We start from the raw sequence: 15,193 nt of genomic DNA, 5'->3' as shown, positions 1-15,193 counted from the left end.
TGGTTGGAGGATACCCCCCATGCCCACTTCTGACGTCACCCACCCCCACCCCCAAGATGCTTGACACACCTAGAGGCTTCAGGATATGATATGCACTCCCGGATAGCAGATACAGTTTCCATGAGGAGAGAACAGCCTGTCCCCGAGGTCCTCAACTCCAGTCACCTCCACGGGTATTCTTGCTAGAACTCAGGCCTTGTCGTTGCTTTAAATTGCCCCATCTCCAAAGCCTTGACTTTTGAAATTGACAGCACCCCTTCTCTGCCCCGGCTCTCAAATGCCAAAGGCAGAGCGGGAAAGTGACAAAACCATACTTTAATTTTCAGAACAGGCTCACGCTATCGCACCGAGGTCGTGTCTCCTGGGCCACTTGACATTCTTTGGCTTGATGTCGTGTCCTCTGCTGCCGCCTGTGAGGGCCATCTAAAGCTTCAGGAGCTCTCTGGAAGGCTCCAGCCCCACATCTGCCTGTCTGGGCAGGTAGAGCGTCTCCTACCAGACCCAGAGGGCAGGAGCCATCAGACAAAAGCTGCCCCATTTCATTTTCCTGCTCTCCAGCTGAAAACCAGGCTGTCTCCTTCACGCCTCACCGTCTCTCAGCCCTGCGTCCGAGAAGTGAGTGTCTTCTTTCTCGAGGGGCTTCCACTGGAGCTGGTGGCCTCATCCCTCCTGGTCCCCTGGGTCAATTCCAGCTGTCTGGCCCACGTCTCTGTTGTGGTTCCCCCCTTCCACTCAGGAAAGAAAGACAAGGCTGGAAGTGAGATGGGAAACGGAGGCTCTCTCTCGCTCTCTGGGCACTTCACTTAGTGCAGCCTTCTAATTCTGTGAGCAAAGTCCGGGTTCACACAGGGTCACCTCCCCAGGAGCACACAGGCAACCAGTGCCCTTCGGACTGCAAAGCAAAGAGAGTTCAAAACTTTCCCTGTTGCTACATGGGGTTCTTGCAGCACCAAATACTCCAAAGAGCTCCAGACACCGAGTGTCCATTTCCCAGCTGTCCCTTCCGCTCCCCTCTTGCAGGTGTGAGCTAGGGAAACTGCCACCTGCAAGGTCAGCAGTGACATCCCCATTCTGACATCGAGCCACCACTAGCTGTCCACGTGTCCATGGCCTCCTCGTGGCAGTGACCCTCCTGGCTACTCCCTCCATCTAAGAGCTCTGAAATTCTCTCCCACACCCTTGAGCTGCAATATTCAGAGGATCTTTTGTCTCTCGTTATTCTTCTTTCTATAGTCTTGCTTGCTCCTCTTCCTTTTGCCACCTCTAAGTAACTGAACGGACTGTCCTTGACTCTGTTCAAGCCTTTCTCATGTCTCCCCTGAATAATATACACAGATGTAGATGCACATAAATTGATCTCTCTCCCTCCCTCTCCCTCTCTCTCTCCCTCTCTTTCTCTCAACCTTAATGGCCCTATTTTCTTCTTCTTTTTTTTTAATGGCCCTATTTTCAATTGGCTTCCACTTCCTGATGTCCTTCCTCCTGGGCAGAGCATCAGTGTCTACACGGGATCCAAATTTTGAAGCCCTCTTTGACTAATTTCTTCCCTGCTCTGTTCATTCCCAAAGATCATCCATTTCTAATTAATTTACCCCAGCCACACCCTCTTCCTTTTCCTTCTCACTACTGCAATATAATTTGCAGCCTCGATTATACCTAATCTCTGGACCATTGTCATGATCGCTAACCAAAGCTATCCACCTGTGAGACCTTCTCATTTGAATGCATCCTGGGTGAATCTACTGGGGAGAGCCTCCTTCAGCCAGGGTCTTGTCTAGATCCCACCCATGCTTCCCAGTATATACCATACCAATAATCCTGATGTTTTATACCTGAGTCTACTTAGTCTTATACAGGCAACAACCCTATGGCACTGTTCTCAGTGGGGGCAGTACCACCCTGTAAATTGAAGGAAACATTTCTTTGGAAATTTAAGGGAACATTTTCCCCCATTGTTCAGATGACTAAGGGGCATCTCTGAAATGTAATGGGCAGGAGTACAGGATTTTGGAATCTTGCAATGTCTGTGACTCCCTCCGAGGGAAGAACCAACCCCAAGGCTCATGACTCTCGACTGTCCTGCTTGACATTCACATAGATAAAAATCCTGTTTATAGTGATCTGGGTCAAGATCTAAACTGTGCTTTTTGCACAAAGTTTTTTTTTTTTTAATTTAATCTTTGATTTTTTTAGACAGTCCTAACATAACAATTTTTAAAGAATGCAACAATTGTATAAGTTGAGGCAAGGTTGTTCTTTAATGTCTTAGGAACTGTAACAGGAATTGTTTGACATTTTGAAAAGCCACATCACTTGTCGTACCCCTGTCAGTCTGCATTTGTACCTGTCACACTCAAAATCATGCTACAGGCCTCCAGGAGTGAGCATCTGACTGCCTCATCCTATCTTCTAACATACGTGTACCTGAGTGCTGAAATTTCAAAATACACATTGTTTATCTTATTAAACGTGACTTCCTTTGACATCTTACGTATATTTCAATGTGGCAATAGATTGAGTTTTACAAATCATGTTCTTGTTGGATATATGATTTATTATTTTCATTTGGTGATCGCAAAAGTTATGTTACAACACTTTTGTCCAAAAAGGGACAACACTTTTGTCCAAAAGGGAGTTACTGGAGGATTGGCAATTGTAGGTGTATAGGAGGATAACATAGCCATTTGGCTGGTGATTCTGGAGAGAAAAAAAGGAAAAAGGTCAGCTGAAAAGCAGGCCTGTCCACGAGGGGCTGTGGTCAGGGAAGGAAATGGAAGTTCTGACAAAGACTTCTCTGGGAATTCAGGGGCTAGATTGCAGCCTGCAGCTCAATAATCATTTTTTCTGACTGCAGCCATGGAGTCCTGGACATCCAGGAAACCGGTAAGTGCGGTCAGTCTTAAATGGTATCTAATACAATTGCTTTTATTCTAATAAGAGCATCTCCTAACTGAATTATAAATGTTTAGATAGAAAACACAGACACAGTGAAAAAAAAACATAATTTGAATACAAATATGTGTTGAATATATTATATCTGGCTGTCGTTTCAGGAGTATATTTAGAAATTTCTCGACTTCTAATTAAAGATGGGATTTCTTTCTCTGCCCATTCCTGGAAATTGCAGTGAAAATGGACTGGAAATTTTCATGTGTTAAAATGAGACCTGGATTTTAGGAGTCTTTCACTTGCATTTTAAGATACAAAAGAAAATTTTATCACTGTTGTCATGAACATTGGCTTATCAGACTTGCCATCGTGACCTTGGGTGGCCAGTTTTGTTTTTCTCAAGGAAATGTATGTGAAAGTGCCTTCCAAAGAACAAAGTACCATGTAAAATGAAGGCGTCATTGTTAGCCTTGGTTCTTTCTCTGCTTAGAATGAATGTGTGTTTGGAATGAGTCTTAGAAGAGCATCCATCAAAAGTCTGTCTAACTAATATTCTGGGAAGGACCTCCTAGAATTTCATAGAAAGGATTTTTCTACTTTTGTTAGACTCCATTTAATTTATAGAAATTTAGAACTTTTAGTGAGTGGAAGTTATTTCCACCTGTCACTTGCACACGTGCGTGTGTATGTGTGTGTGGTTGTGTGTGAGGTTGTGCATATGTATGGTTGTGTGTGTATGTAGTTGTGTGTGTGTATGTGTGGTCGTATGTGCATGGTGTATGTGGTTGTATGTGTGTGGTTGTGTGTATGTGTGGTTGTGTGTATGTGTGGTTGTATGTGCATGGTGTGTGTGTGGTTGTGTGTGGTTATGTGGTTATTGTGTGTGGTTGTGTGTATGTGTGGCTGTATGTGTGTGGTGTGTGTGTGGTTGTGTGTGATTGTAGGTGTGTAGTATGTGTGTGGTTGTGTGTATGTGTGGTTGTATGTGTGTGGTTGTGTGTGTGTATGTGTGGTGTTGTGTGTGCATGTGGTTGTGTGTGTGGTTGTGTGTACCTGCACATAGATGTTAGGCATATAGATGCCATAGCTGACGTTGATAAGGAATAGACACTGTAAAGGGAGTTATATACCATTATATAGAATATACCATTTAATCTATACTGGTTGTGGTACATGTATTTATGGCTTCGGTGTTTTCGACCCCTTGATTCCAAACAGAAACCGAGCTCAGAGAGCTGAGGTGACATCACACAACTCATCAGGGTAGAGGAGCAACTAGAACCCCACATAGAAAAATCGATTCTTACCCCTAACGGGAATCTCCAAATGCCCTTTCATTTATATTTTCGGTAAATTAAAAAGAAACCAGTTTCAAGGTTTCATAAAGAAACATTGTCTTAAGGATGGTCACCTCTGCTGCTCCCTTCACTCCTTTTTTTCAAAGGGTCAATGAAGTCCCTTTCTACTTCTGCCCTGGGGCCTCTTTGGTTTCTGTATTTTTATTGGTCTGTTGGGCTTCTGGTGGGAAGGCCCAGTGAGGGGCCTCTTCTGGGCGGTGTGATTGCAGGCAGGATTACACCGTCTCTGTCTCCGGGAGGTCAGGAGGCTCAGCCCAGCGCTGGGCCGCAGCCTCTCTGGTCCCTCACGCGCCCCCGGGGGTCTGCATCTGATGGGTACGGGTGTGGCCAGTCATTGATCAGGGGACAGAGCACGCTGAGAGCTATTTTAAATCAAGCTCCAGAAATAGAAGTGGGGATGCTCAAACGTCAAGCCACTCACAGGAAGGAGAAATCGTTCTTTAAATACATATTTGGAGAATTTAAAAAATTAAGAGGAGGAAACCCAAAGATTCTGAAAATTAGAAACTATAAAACTCAAGGAGACAGTTTCTTTATTATAACTAGATTTACGGAAAATAAAATTAAAGGCATCCCATAAATTACTTAAGGGATAATGAGTCCTTGACTGTCTGACTCAGAAATCGGTTTGTTTAGCAGGGACCCTTTGATGAGCTCACTAAGAGGCCCATGTCTGGCAGACAGCTAAATGCCATAGGTGACCGAACGTGAACTGTTTTCCTTAAGGCAGTCTTAAATTTTGATCAGTCTCAGCCTCAAGATCAGGCATGATTGATGTTTTCCCCTTCAAAAATGTACAAACTAGCTACAAAGCGTCAGCAAGGCGAGGACACCTGGGGTCCAAGGCCCGGGCTTGTCTGGGAGCTGAGGGGTCTGGAATGAAGGGAGGTCGCCTGGTTTAGGGAGCACAGGCCATGCTTTCCAGACTGGCCTGCTGCACCATGGAGCAGCTGCAAAAGAACGTGAGCAGCACATTCTTTTTATACAGTCAAAAACCACAGCTTTCTGAAAATCTAACACCTAGAGGAGTTTTAAATGTATTTTGAAAAATGAAGTGTCATGTAAGTAAAGACCCTAAAAATAGCTTGAGATTATTTTGTAGAGTTGAGCAGCAAGTCCTTTGGTATTTCAGGAAATACTACAGAACTTGGTTTCTTTATCCTTGGACTTCAATCTTGCTTTTCCTTTGAAGATGGGTCCCGCAGTGAACCTCGATATTCGTTATATCGGGGCGCTACAAAGCAGCCGCTCTGTAAAGAGCTCCAGCAGAATGCGATTGAGGCCTGAGATGTCGCTCACCTGGGGCCACCAGCCCTCTGAGATGGTCTTCCCTCAGTCAAGGGTCCTCAAAACAATCCCCGACTCACCCCGACCAAAGGCCTGCTTCACCCTGAACAAAACCTACAGGCTGGGAGTTCATTTATTCTTGGAATTTTCATAGAATCGTGTCTGGGACAGACCTCTCAGGTGTTTTTTGCTCAGTTTGAGTTGTGTTTTGATCGAGCAGAAACACAGCCACTGAGAGAAGCCTCCAGCCAGCCCTCCTGCAAAATTATTTCTGCGGGAATGAGTAACCCCAAGGCCCTGTGATCCACTCAGGGCTGACATCCTTGTTTCCTCAACGCAAATGGGGGTGGGCAGCAAGGAATGCTTACTACGGCAGTTCTCCAACTGCAGCGAGCCTCAGTCACCCTGGGAGGGCTTGTTAAAGCAGCTCGGTGGGCCCCACCCCTGGATATTCGAGCCAGGACCTCTGGGCGAGGCCTGAGAATCTGCATCCTAATAAGCTCTCAGGGGCCTCTGCTGCCCTGGTCCAAGTAGAACACTTTGAAAATCCCTGGGTTTTGAAGATCAAATAATTTACCCCTCGGGCACATCCTCCCTCTCACCCCTGACCTTCTTGGCAGAAACAGGGTAAGTCAGCCCCTGGCCCCTGCCTGAGTTTCCCCCCCAGGACAATACTGAAATTCGCTATTCAGAGCCTTAACCCTTTAGTTTAGACTTTGGTCCGCATTACAATGAAGATGAGTTCCTTGGAGTTGGAGGAGGATCAGGAGTCCATTTGGCAAACATTTGTTGAGCATATTCTTCGCACCAGGCCCTGAACTCAGCTCCGAGGATTTGAAACTGGTGGGGAGGGATCCCTGGGTGGCGCAGCGGTTTGGCGCCTGCCTTTGGCCCAGGGCGCGATCCTGGAGACCCGGGATCGAATCCCACATCGGGCTCCTGGTGCATGGAGCCTGCTTCTCCCTCCGCCTGTGTCTCTGCCTCTGTCTCTCTCTCTCTGTGACTATCATAAAAAATTAAAAAAAAAAAAATTTAAAAATTTGAAACTGGTGGGGAAAGTCTATCACGCACGCAGGGCAAAGCCTGGCGGAGCTTACACTGGGGGCAGGCGGTTCTGGAGAAGTCAGTATTCGGCTCTTGAGAATTGGGGAGTCATACTTCCAAAGGGGCACCAGGCCAGGCGCTGCTGAAAAGTGGGCTAGAGAGAGGTCATCAGAGGGGGCGGGGGGGGGGGGGTGTCGGCGGGAGCAGGATTTCAGGATGCAGGGCAGGGAAGGCTGGCCAGCTCAGGGCTCAGGACCCCGAGAGAACCCCAGGCTGCCCGATGCCCGAAGAGGACGAGGAAGGGAGCACCAGCGAAGAAACAGGGCCAGACAGACAGCTGGGAGGGAACACTTCTGAGTTCTGCCCGGGCTGTGAGCCGGAAGGGGCTGATCCGGATCGCATCGCCTGGCACGTTGGAAATACAACTGAAGCAGAAGTCAGAACGAACTGAGAAAAATGGAAGCATGAGCAGAGCATTGGGAGAAACGGAAACAGAAGGAACCGGAAAATAATGTAAGCAGAGATGCTGCCTCCCGGTGCAGCCCAGAAACTGGGGAGGGTAACAGGTGCCTTGCATATACGCAGGACCAATGGCAGCATATTGGGGCCTTTTTGAGAAGGAGAAAAAGGTGCCCTCTCCACGCGGACACATTTTCCCAGGGTCGCCTCTGGGCGGATGAACTAGAAGGTGCTGCTGGTCGTCCCCAGGCGCCCTGGGTGCCGGGGAGTGGCCTGGGCCACCGCGTTTCCAACAAGCCGCAGACCAAGTCGGCTCCCTGGGGATGCTTCCCGCCTGTTTGGGGTGACTGCCTGGGCCTGACAGTGCTGGACTCACCTGGGAGGTAGTAGCAGCTGATGGAAGAAAGCGGGGGTCAGGCTCTTGGAAGAACACTGGGGGATTTGCATTTGGGGAAACTCCTCTGTGGGTTCCCTTCGGGTGCCAGATAAGTCAGAGAACGGCGGGGATGCTCCGGATAAGTGGCCCCGCGAAGCCCGTTCCGTCGGTTCCTTTGATCTGGAAGGCACCGTCCTGCTTTCAGCGTCTGTGGCTTGGCGAGAGGCGCAGGGCTAGCCATGATGCAGGATTTTAGCAGAGAGGACGCTTGGAAGTGCATTCCTTCAATTAGTATTTATAGAGTAGCTCCTCCTTTCGTCGCCCTGGGTTGGGACAGCACTTCACTGCTTACGGAGTATTTTTTGTTTCCTCTGTGACCTGTCCTTCATGCAGCAACTGTGTAATGTAGGTGGGAACTATTATCAACATTTTACAGATGAAGAAATTAAATCTCAGAGAAATTGACTTACCCAAGGTCACATGTAGGGAAACTTTATAAAACAAAGGCTAGATGCTGGCTCATAGGACAGGGAACTTTCCGCCATTGCAGAATGTTCTATGTTGGCTGAGAGAGAAAAAAATTCCAAGCTCCCAAGACATTGCAGTCAGTAGCAATATGATGAGAGCTATGTAAACTCTGAATTTTGGAGGGGCTAAAAAGAAGCAAGTGAATTTAATTTTAATGGTAATATTTAATACAATTTGTTAAAACACTATCAACGCACCATGTAGTAAATATGAAACAATATTAATGAAGTACTTTCACATTATTTTTTGTATGAAGTATTTGAAATCAGTGTGTACTTTACACATAAAGAACCACCCACTTAAGGAGCTGAATTCATTGGAAATTCTTATTCTGTATTTAGGTTTCATAAAATTTATGACTTAGACGTGGATTTATGTACCCAAGCCACTCCAAGCACACTTGAAAGTTTTCCAACAACTAAACTGAGGGTCAATGTTTAAGTTAAATTTACATCAACTAAGAATAAATAAAATTTAAAATTTAGTTCCTCAGTGGCACTAGCCACATTTCAAATGCTCAGAAGCCACATGTAGCTGTGGCTTCCATACTGGAGAGCAAAGCCTTAACATGTAACCTTTCCTCCTGGGAATCTACAGTCTGGTAGATCCAATATGTATTTTGGTCCATGTGTTAGCAGAGTTTAGTCTCGTCCTTTGATAACCATGACAAAAATTGGTTTCCTCCATCCTTTCCCATCATTGGCCATCTCCTTTGGTGGTCTTCCTTAACCTCCTTCAAATCTGCTCTCTCATCCGTGTTCCACCAACTGCCTGCTGGTACCCATTCCAGGAGATGGAGGTTGTGATGGCCCAAGGGAGACAGTGTCTTTGATCACAGTAGCTCTGTAACTTTTAGGATCGAAACATAGAACAAGCTGGAAGAAAGAGGGGACTCATGAAAAGATAGCAATATATTTAGGTACAACGTGATGTACTTCCATTTCCTTCTGGAACATTGTTGACTTGCATAGGAATCTTGCCAATGGGAAGCATGGCTCCTCTGCTTTTAAAAGCAAGTTGATCTCCCTAGAATCTGACCCTCCAAATTCTGGTTGGATTTTCATTAGTAACTAGAGATGGCAGTCTGTTCCTCCCAGGAAAATAATGACTGCTTACCCAAAACTATAAGCAAATTCCTACTCCATTCACTGGACTGGGTTGAGAGCATTATTCCTGTGTGGTTTTTAGGAATACTTGAATAATTACTCACTTGCCATCTATGCATAAATACATAAATGTTTGCCTGTTTCTTTTCCTGCGCATGAAGCCATCCATGGCCAAGGTTGCACTGCCTTTGGGGATGAGCTTCTCCTTCATCTTTGTTGTCCTGTAATCCCATCAGACTTGGTCCTTCGGACTCAGGGACTCTATGTAATATTGTGTAAATATAAACTAGATGTGGCCAACCCATCATTTTAAACCTCATTATTAGTGCCTTGGCTCCACTGAATACACAGACCGGAATGTTTTCTTGTCCCTTGCTTCCCTCATCCTTTGTTCTCCACGGGGGTTAGAGATGGGGGTTGAGGTAATGAGGATGCAGGTCCAGGCTGGTCTGCGAAACCTGACCCAGAGTAAATTTGGTTATTAAACTCATCTTCTTGAACTGCCTAGTTAAGCGGGTTGATGTTAGCTGCTGGGAACACAATGCTGCCAAACAGACAAGCAGGAGCCTGCCTGTCCCCTCAAATATTTTACAATCGGAGTTAGGTACGTGTCATAGCTCTTGAGGTTGCCAATTTTCTTACATGCACATCCAATTATTACTCATTCAAACACTTCTACTAAAAAGTAAAAGAAGTACTGGGATGGAGCAGCATTTCCTACTAGTCCCAAGAGGTGTCTTGCTAAATAAATGTTCCATGATCGGATAAGCTTGAGAGATGCCATTGTTTCTCTTCCCCTATTAGAGACTCACTCAAGAGCAGAGAAAAACAAAACACAAAAAACCAAAACCCCTATGGCAAGAAGCCTGTTCAGCCCGGTTTACCTGGAGTTAACGAAACTTAATTATCATGAGATCTACTTTTTCAGGGACATTTGTGAGCCGCGCAAAAATTATTACTGTTTGAACTTATTTGTACATGCTGATTTAAAATAATCAACTTCCAGTTTCCTTGAAGTTCTTATTTAAAATTTTCTTAGAAGGACACCAAGGCTAGGCATGTGGGGAAGGTAGTTTGTAGCACATAAGATCTATGAAACTGATCTGCGTCTAATACTCAGTCCTTTACTCATCCTGAACCCAACAATGTTGTTACTATTTTAAGGATTCCATAATCCTTGAAAATATTAAACACAACCAAATATGATGATTTTAGAAATCTGAACTTACTGATTATATTTTTGTTGTAGATATGTGATTTAACTCCAGCATTCTGCAGAACAGGGCAGATGGTGACTCTGTTACAACCCAAACTGAACTAAACTAAAACTAACTTGTGTTCATCCCTTGAGTCAGTGAGATGGTCATCAGTTACACAGGTCGGTAAATATTTTTTGAGGACCTAATAGCCATGAACTAAGGCACCAATGACATAGAAATGACAAATACAAATAGTCCTTGCCCTCTGAGGGCTTACAGTAGAGGGGAATTCTAACATGAAGCAAGTAGTAGGAGTAGAGAGCAAGCTTAAGAGACCTAAAATTAAATATTAGGAACCTTCAACCTATCCATTTCTATGTTCCAATGTCTGCAAACTGGAAAGGATGTAAAGAACAGGGAGCTCATGATTCATCCAAAATGCCAATACCCTTATCATATAGGAGAGACATATCCTGAATGATTGTTGATAGCATCTCCAACAATATAATCAATGGCCTAACTGTGAAATTAATCAGAAGCCACGATTGTAATATGCTGTTTGGGCGATGAGGCGCATTAGATGGGATTGTTTCGGAATGCCTAATTATTGTGTCTGCCACACTCATGTGTTTGAGTCATTCCTAACTTTTGGACTGCTGCCTAGATTATTTCTGCAGTACGGTTGCAGTTGTGTGTTCTCTCTCTCTTTCTCTCTCTAATGCATAACTTCCCTCACTAGCCTCTAAGCTCAAAGCTCTACACTGCACTTTTGCAAATTCTAGGTAAGAGCTAAAACAGTTTGTCAAAGTGTTGATTCCACCGAGTTTGGGTGTAAGTTGATGTCTTCTTTGTGTTCTGCAGGTTCATGATTTAAAAGTGCCTGTGTGGAGTCACTTTTGCTGGGAACTGCAGCAAAAGCCCGAGCTCTCGTGGTGTTCAGATCGTTCTTCCGTCAAATCCACATTACCCTGATCTTGCAGTGGATGAAGATACCTCAGATTGTCTGACTTTGCCAACTGCTCGATTTCAGAATCTAGAAAGGTGGGAGGAAAGAGAGATCTGGCCAAGATCTGGGCGTCTAGGTGACTTATTTTCCAGCACCGTCAATAGCTGTGAACGTCAGAACTGAATATTCTCCCAAGGAGTGCCATGATATTGAAGTCACTTTATTAAAAACAGTGGTGTCTGCAGATCGGTCAAGAGACTCGGACATTTACAGCCAGAGATGACACTGAGCATGCTTCTGCCGCGGCCCGCAGTCTCCAAGTGGGGCATATTGATTGATGAGTGACTGCCTGCCGATAGATTCTCTCCTCACTGCTTCCTGGATTGGACTTCACTAAGCAATTTATCACTTACCTTCCGACGCACATGTGGGGGTTTTCACAACAGTAGTTTCAGAATCACTGGGACCTGGATTGATTTCATCATTTGACGGAAACGAACAGAATCCCCGTCGTCCCTTGAGCACCATGGCCTTGAACGTGGCCCCCGTCAGAGACACAAAGTGGCTGACGTTAGAGGTCTGCAGGCAGTTCCAGAGGGGCACCTGCTCCCGCTCCGACGAGGAGTGCAAATTTGCTCACCCCCCCAAGAGCTGCCAGGTGGAGAACGGAAGAGTCATTGCCTGCTTCGATTCCCTCAAGGTAAGGGGATGCGTTTCACGTGTCCCATCCTTGGCACACTGGACTTTCCAAGGGAATGTTCTCTGTGGTACTTTCATGGGGGTTCGACGGTTATTTTTAGGCTCTATTTTCTTGTTTGTGGTGACTGGTGGGAGATTTTCACCCACGTTTTTTAGTATCGGGCATACATAAATTTTTCACAGATCCATGTTTAAATTAAAAATACATGATGGTGTATTTTGGGTCTGGCATGACATTCATGTACCCAAGAGTTTTAAATCAAAGTCTGGCTTGTGACAACTGAAGATAAATATTTTATTAACGTTTGATCTTCTGGAGGTTATATAAAGGTGAAGAAATTGAATGTGTCACTTTTATGTGCCAGTTACTCTGATTCTCCTCTCGAAGAATTTTCTACTCTTGTGGCTTTCTTTCTTGACCAAGGGCTTCCTAAAATACTTCTAAATAGGTTTTTCATTCTCTCTGACAATTCGTCATGGCTAAGAGAAATTATTGAGTACACACTCAATACTCCTGAGAACCCACTATGTGTTAGTTAACCCATCACAGAAGGAATGAATGTAATTCAAGATGGCATCTTTCAGCTCACTATCTGGGAGGGAAAATATAGCACGTCAGCAAATAACTAATATAGTAGATAGAAAGGGACACAAGCTTTAAGGGAGAAATAGACTTCTGTGGGGATACATAGAAGAGAGAGGTGGCTTCCAGCTAACTATTTCAAGAAATTTTTTAGACGGTTGAAGCAACCCAAGTTGTACACCAATGCTGGCAAGGTTTGGACTTGCAGAAATAGGGGAATTATAATGAAATATCTAATTGAAAGGAAGTACAAGTGACTCAGCCCATAATTCTTTGAGGTTTATTTTGCCCTAAAATATGAATTCGGTGAATCCCAGATTGTCTAAGACAGTCCGAGCATCATCATGTATTGTTTCAAATGGAGGTAAGATACATGGCTTAAAGAGAACTTAACGTTTATATCTCTGCAAAACTTCATATAAATAAGCTTACCAAAGAGTTAAAAAAAAAAAGAAAGTTGATCCATGCTCCTGGGAAGTTGTACTGCTGGGAGTTTACAAAATAGTGACATTAGCCTGCTCTTAGATATTGAAGGGTTGGGTATGTTTTGGGGGATGATTTCTAGCTTAAAGTAAAAAGTTATGTCTTATGATATTTGCAAGTCAAAACTGAAATTTAAGAATTCATATATTTAAGTATATCTTAAAGGGAAAATTTGTCTAGACAGGAAAAGCAGAAGGATACATTTGTAGTCTAAGAGAAGTCTTTTAAGGGTTAAAACTTGAAAAATTAGCTGTTATTTATCTTAATAACTACCCTATTTTATCCTTTTTTTATCAAAAGCTTATTAGATCAGACTTTAAAAGTATGAATTATTTTGTCTACACAGAAATAGATGGGTAAATCATAATTATATAAAGTAAAACAGTATAAGCATATTTTTATATTAGTATTTATTTTGCTTTTAGTCAAACAAGTAAACTGAGTATGTATTTGCTTCTGTGGATGTCACCAATGGAAGGATTCACTATAAAAAGCAGTGTAGATTAAAAACTAGATCAAAAGAACTTCAAGATATGGAAACAGGTCAGAGACAAGAAATTCATTTTCCAGGTCATCCCACTTCCTTCCATTTATTTATTTATTTATTTATTTATTTATTTATTTATTTATTTATAAAGATTTATTTATTTATTCATGATAAACACACACACAGAGAGAGAGAGAGAGAGAGAGAGGCAGAGACACAGGAGGAGGGAGAAGCAGGCTCCATGCCGGGAGCCCGACATGGGTCTCGATCCCGGGACTCGATCCCGGGACTCCAGGATCACACCCTGGGCCAAAGGCAGGCGCTAAACCACTGAGCCACCCAGGGATCTCCCCCACTGAGCCATCCAGGGATCCCCCTTCCTTCCTTTTATTAATCCAAGCCTTCTCTGGTTGCATATTTAGCATGAAAACAGCACTTTAGGAGATTTCTTAGAAATTTTAATTCTTCAAACTAGTTAAGGAGATATGAGGGACATATGCCCAATGTATCAAGGCTAAGTATTTCTTGAACATCAAGAGGACAGCTGCCAGACCCTTATAATTTATTACCTCACTGTGAATTCACCAGGACCACAATTGTTTGAGGATTCCAACCCACAGGGAAAGGATCAAGAAAGGTTATGTTCAGTATAAAAACATGAACCGAGCCATGAGAATGTTGAGCTTTAAAGATCATTTTCAGAAGTGTCTAGTAGAATCATTTTCAAGTGTTGAAGCATAGTTGCATATTCTCCTAAGTTATCAGTTCCCTTTTAAAGTTGTAAAATTTCAGATTATCGAATTTGAGTGTGATGCTATTTATTTTTAAAGTTGTGAAACTGTAGACAATGTGAAAGGAGCCCACAGGCACAAGAGTAAGACCCAAGTATACATGCCTGCTCCACCACTTCCTCGCTTTGGGTGGGTCACCTATCACTTCGTAGCTTTATTGTTTGTCGGTAAAATGAGGCTATTCACCACTGAAATTGGCTCAGGAATGCACAGTACCCAGCACCATGCTGGCATATTCACCTTGCAAGGTGGATATAAGAATTACGAGTTCTTTTTTTTTTTTTTTTTTTTTTTTTTAGAATTATGAGTTCTTACAATAAGGACAGGCAAATAAAAAAGGCACCCCAAAGTGGGAGCTGAAAAGAAAAATTATGATGACAATAATACTTAAGCTGTTTAATCTTACTTCATGTAATATATATATTTTTAAGATTTCATTTATTTGTTCATCAGAGACACAGAAACATAGGCAGAGGGAGAAGGACTCGATCCCAGGGATCCCAGGACACCGGGATCATGACCTGAGCCAAAGGCAGATGCTCAACCACTGAGCCACCCAGATGCCCCTCATTTAATATGTTAAATAAAACCATGTTGCTCAGTGGAACCAGCCTAAAACCGAAGTGCAAGGGCTTTGATGTCAGGCCAGGGCTTGAATGAATTCTGGCTGGCTGCAGGCAAGCTATATCATTTGAGATAAATTATTTTATCTCCTTGATTTCAGTTTCCTCTTGTTTAAAATTGAAGTAATAATTCCATCTTCATAAGGTTACTGCAAAGACCAACTGGCCTAGGATATGCTGGAAGCCTAGCATAGGATGGGACATGGTAGGGACTGGTCATGTTAGTTATTTTCCCTTTATAATAAAGTATCACAGCCTAGACATTGGTTTCGATGACTGGCTTTATAGGCAAGACGTGTCCAACCCATAAAACATCCAACTGTTCATGTATCCAA

At 43.8% G+C, this 15,193-nt stretch overlaps 1 protein-coding gene across 8 annotated transcripts in view; it reads left to right on the top strand.

Annotated features, from left to right (window-relative positions):
• MBNL2 (muscleblind like splicing regulator 2) overlaps positions 1-15,193 on the top strand; it is a 161,103-nt gene that overhangs the window by 38,566 nt on the left and 107,344 nt on the right. For all 8 annotated transcript variants that reach the window (XM_041731158.1, XM_041731161.1, XM_041731157.1 and 5 more), the window contains exon 2: positions 11,108-11,892. In XM_041731158.1, coding sequence (XP_041587092.1) covers positions 11,719-11,892 — 174 coding nt within the window. In that variant the 5' untranslated portion in view covers positions 11,108-11,718. The remainder of the gene's footprint in view (positions 1-11,107; positions 11,893-15,193) is intronic.

Source organism: Vulpes lagopus, chromosome 16 (genome assembly GCF_018345385.1).
Source record: "Vulpes lagopus strain Blue_001 chromosome 16, ASM1834538v1, whole genome shotgun sequence".
Lineage (NCBI taxonomy): Eukaryota > Metazoa > Chordata > Mammalia > Carnivora > Canidae > Vulpes > Vulpes lagopus.
Note: the sequence above shows the minus strand (reverse complement) of the source record. Positions and strands in the feature narration are given on the sequence as shown.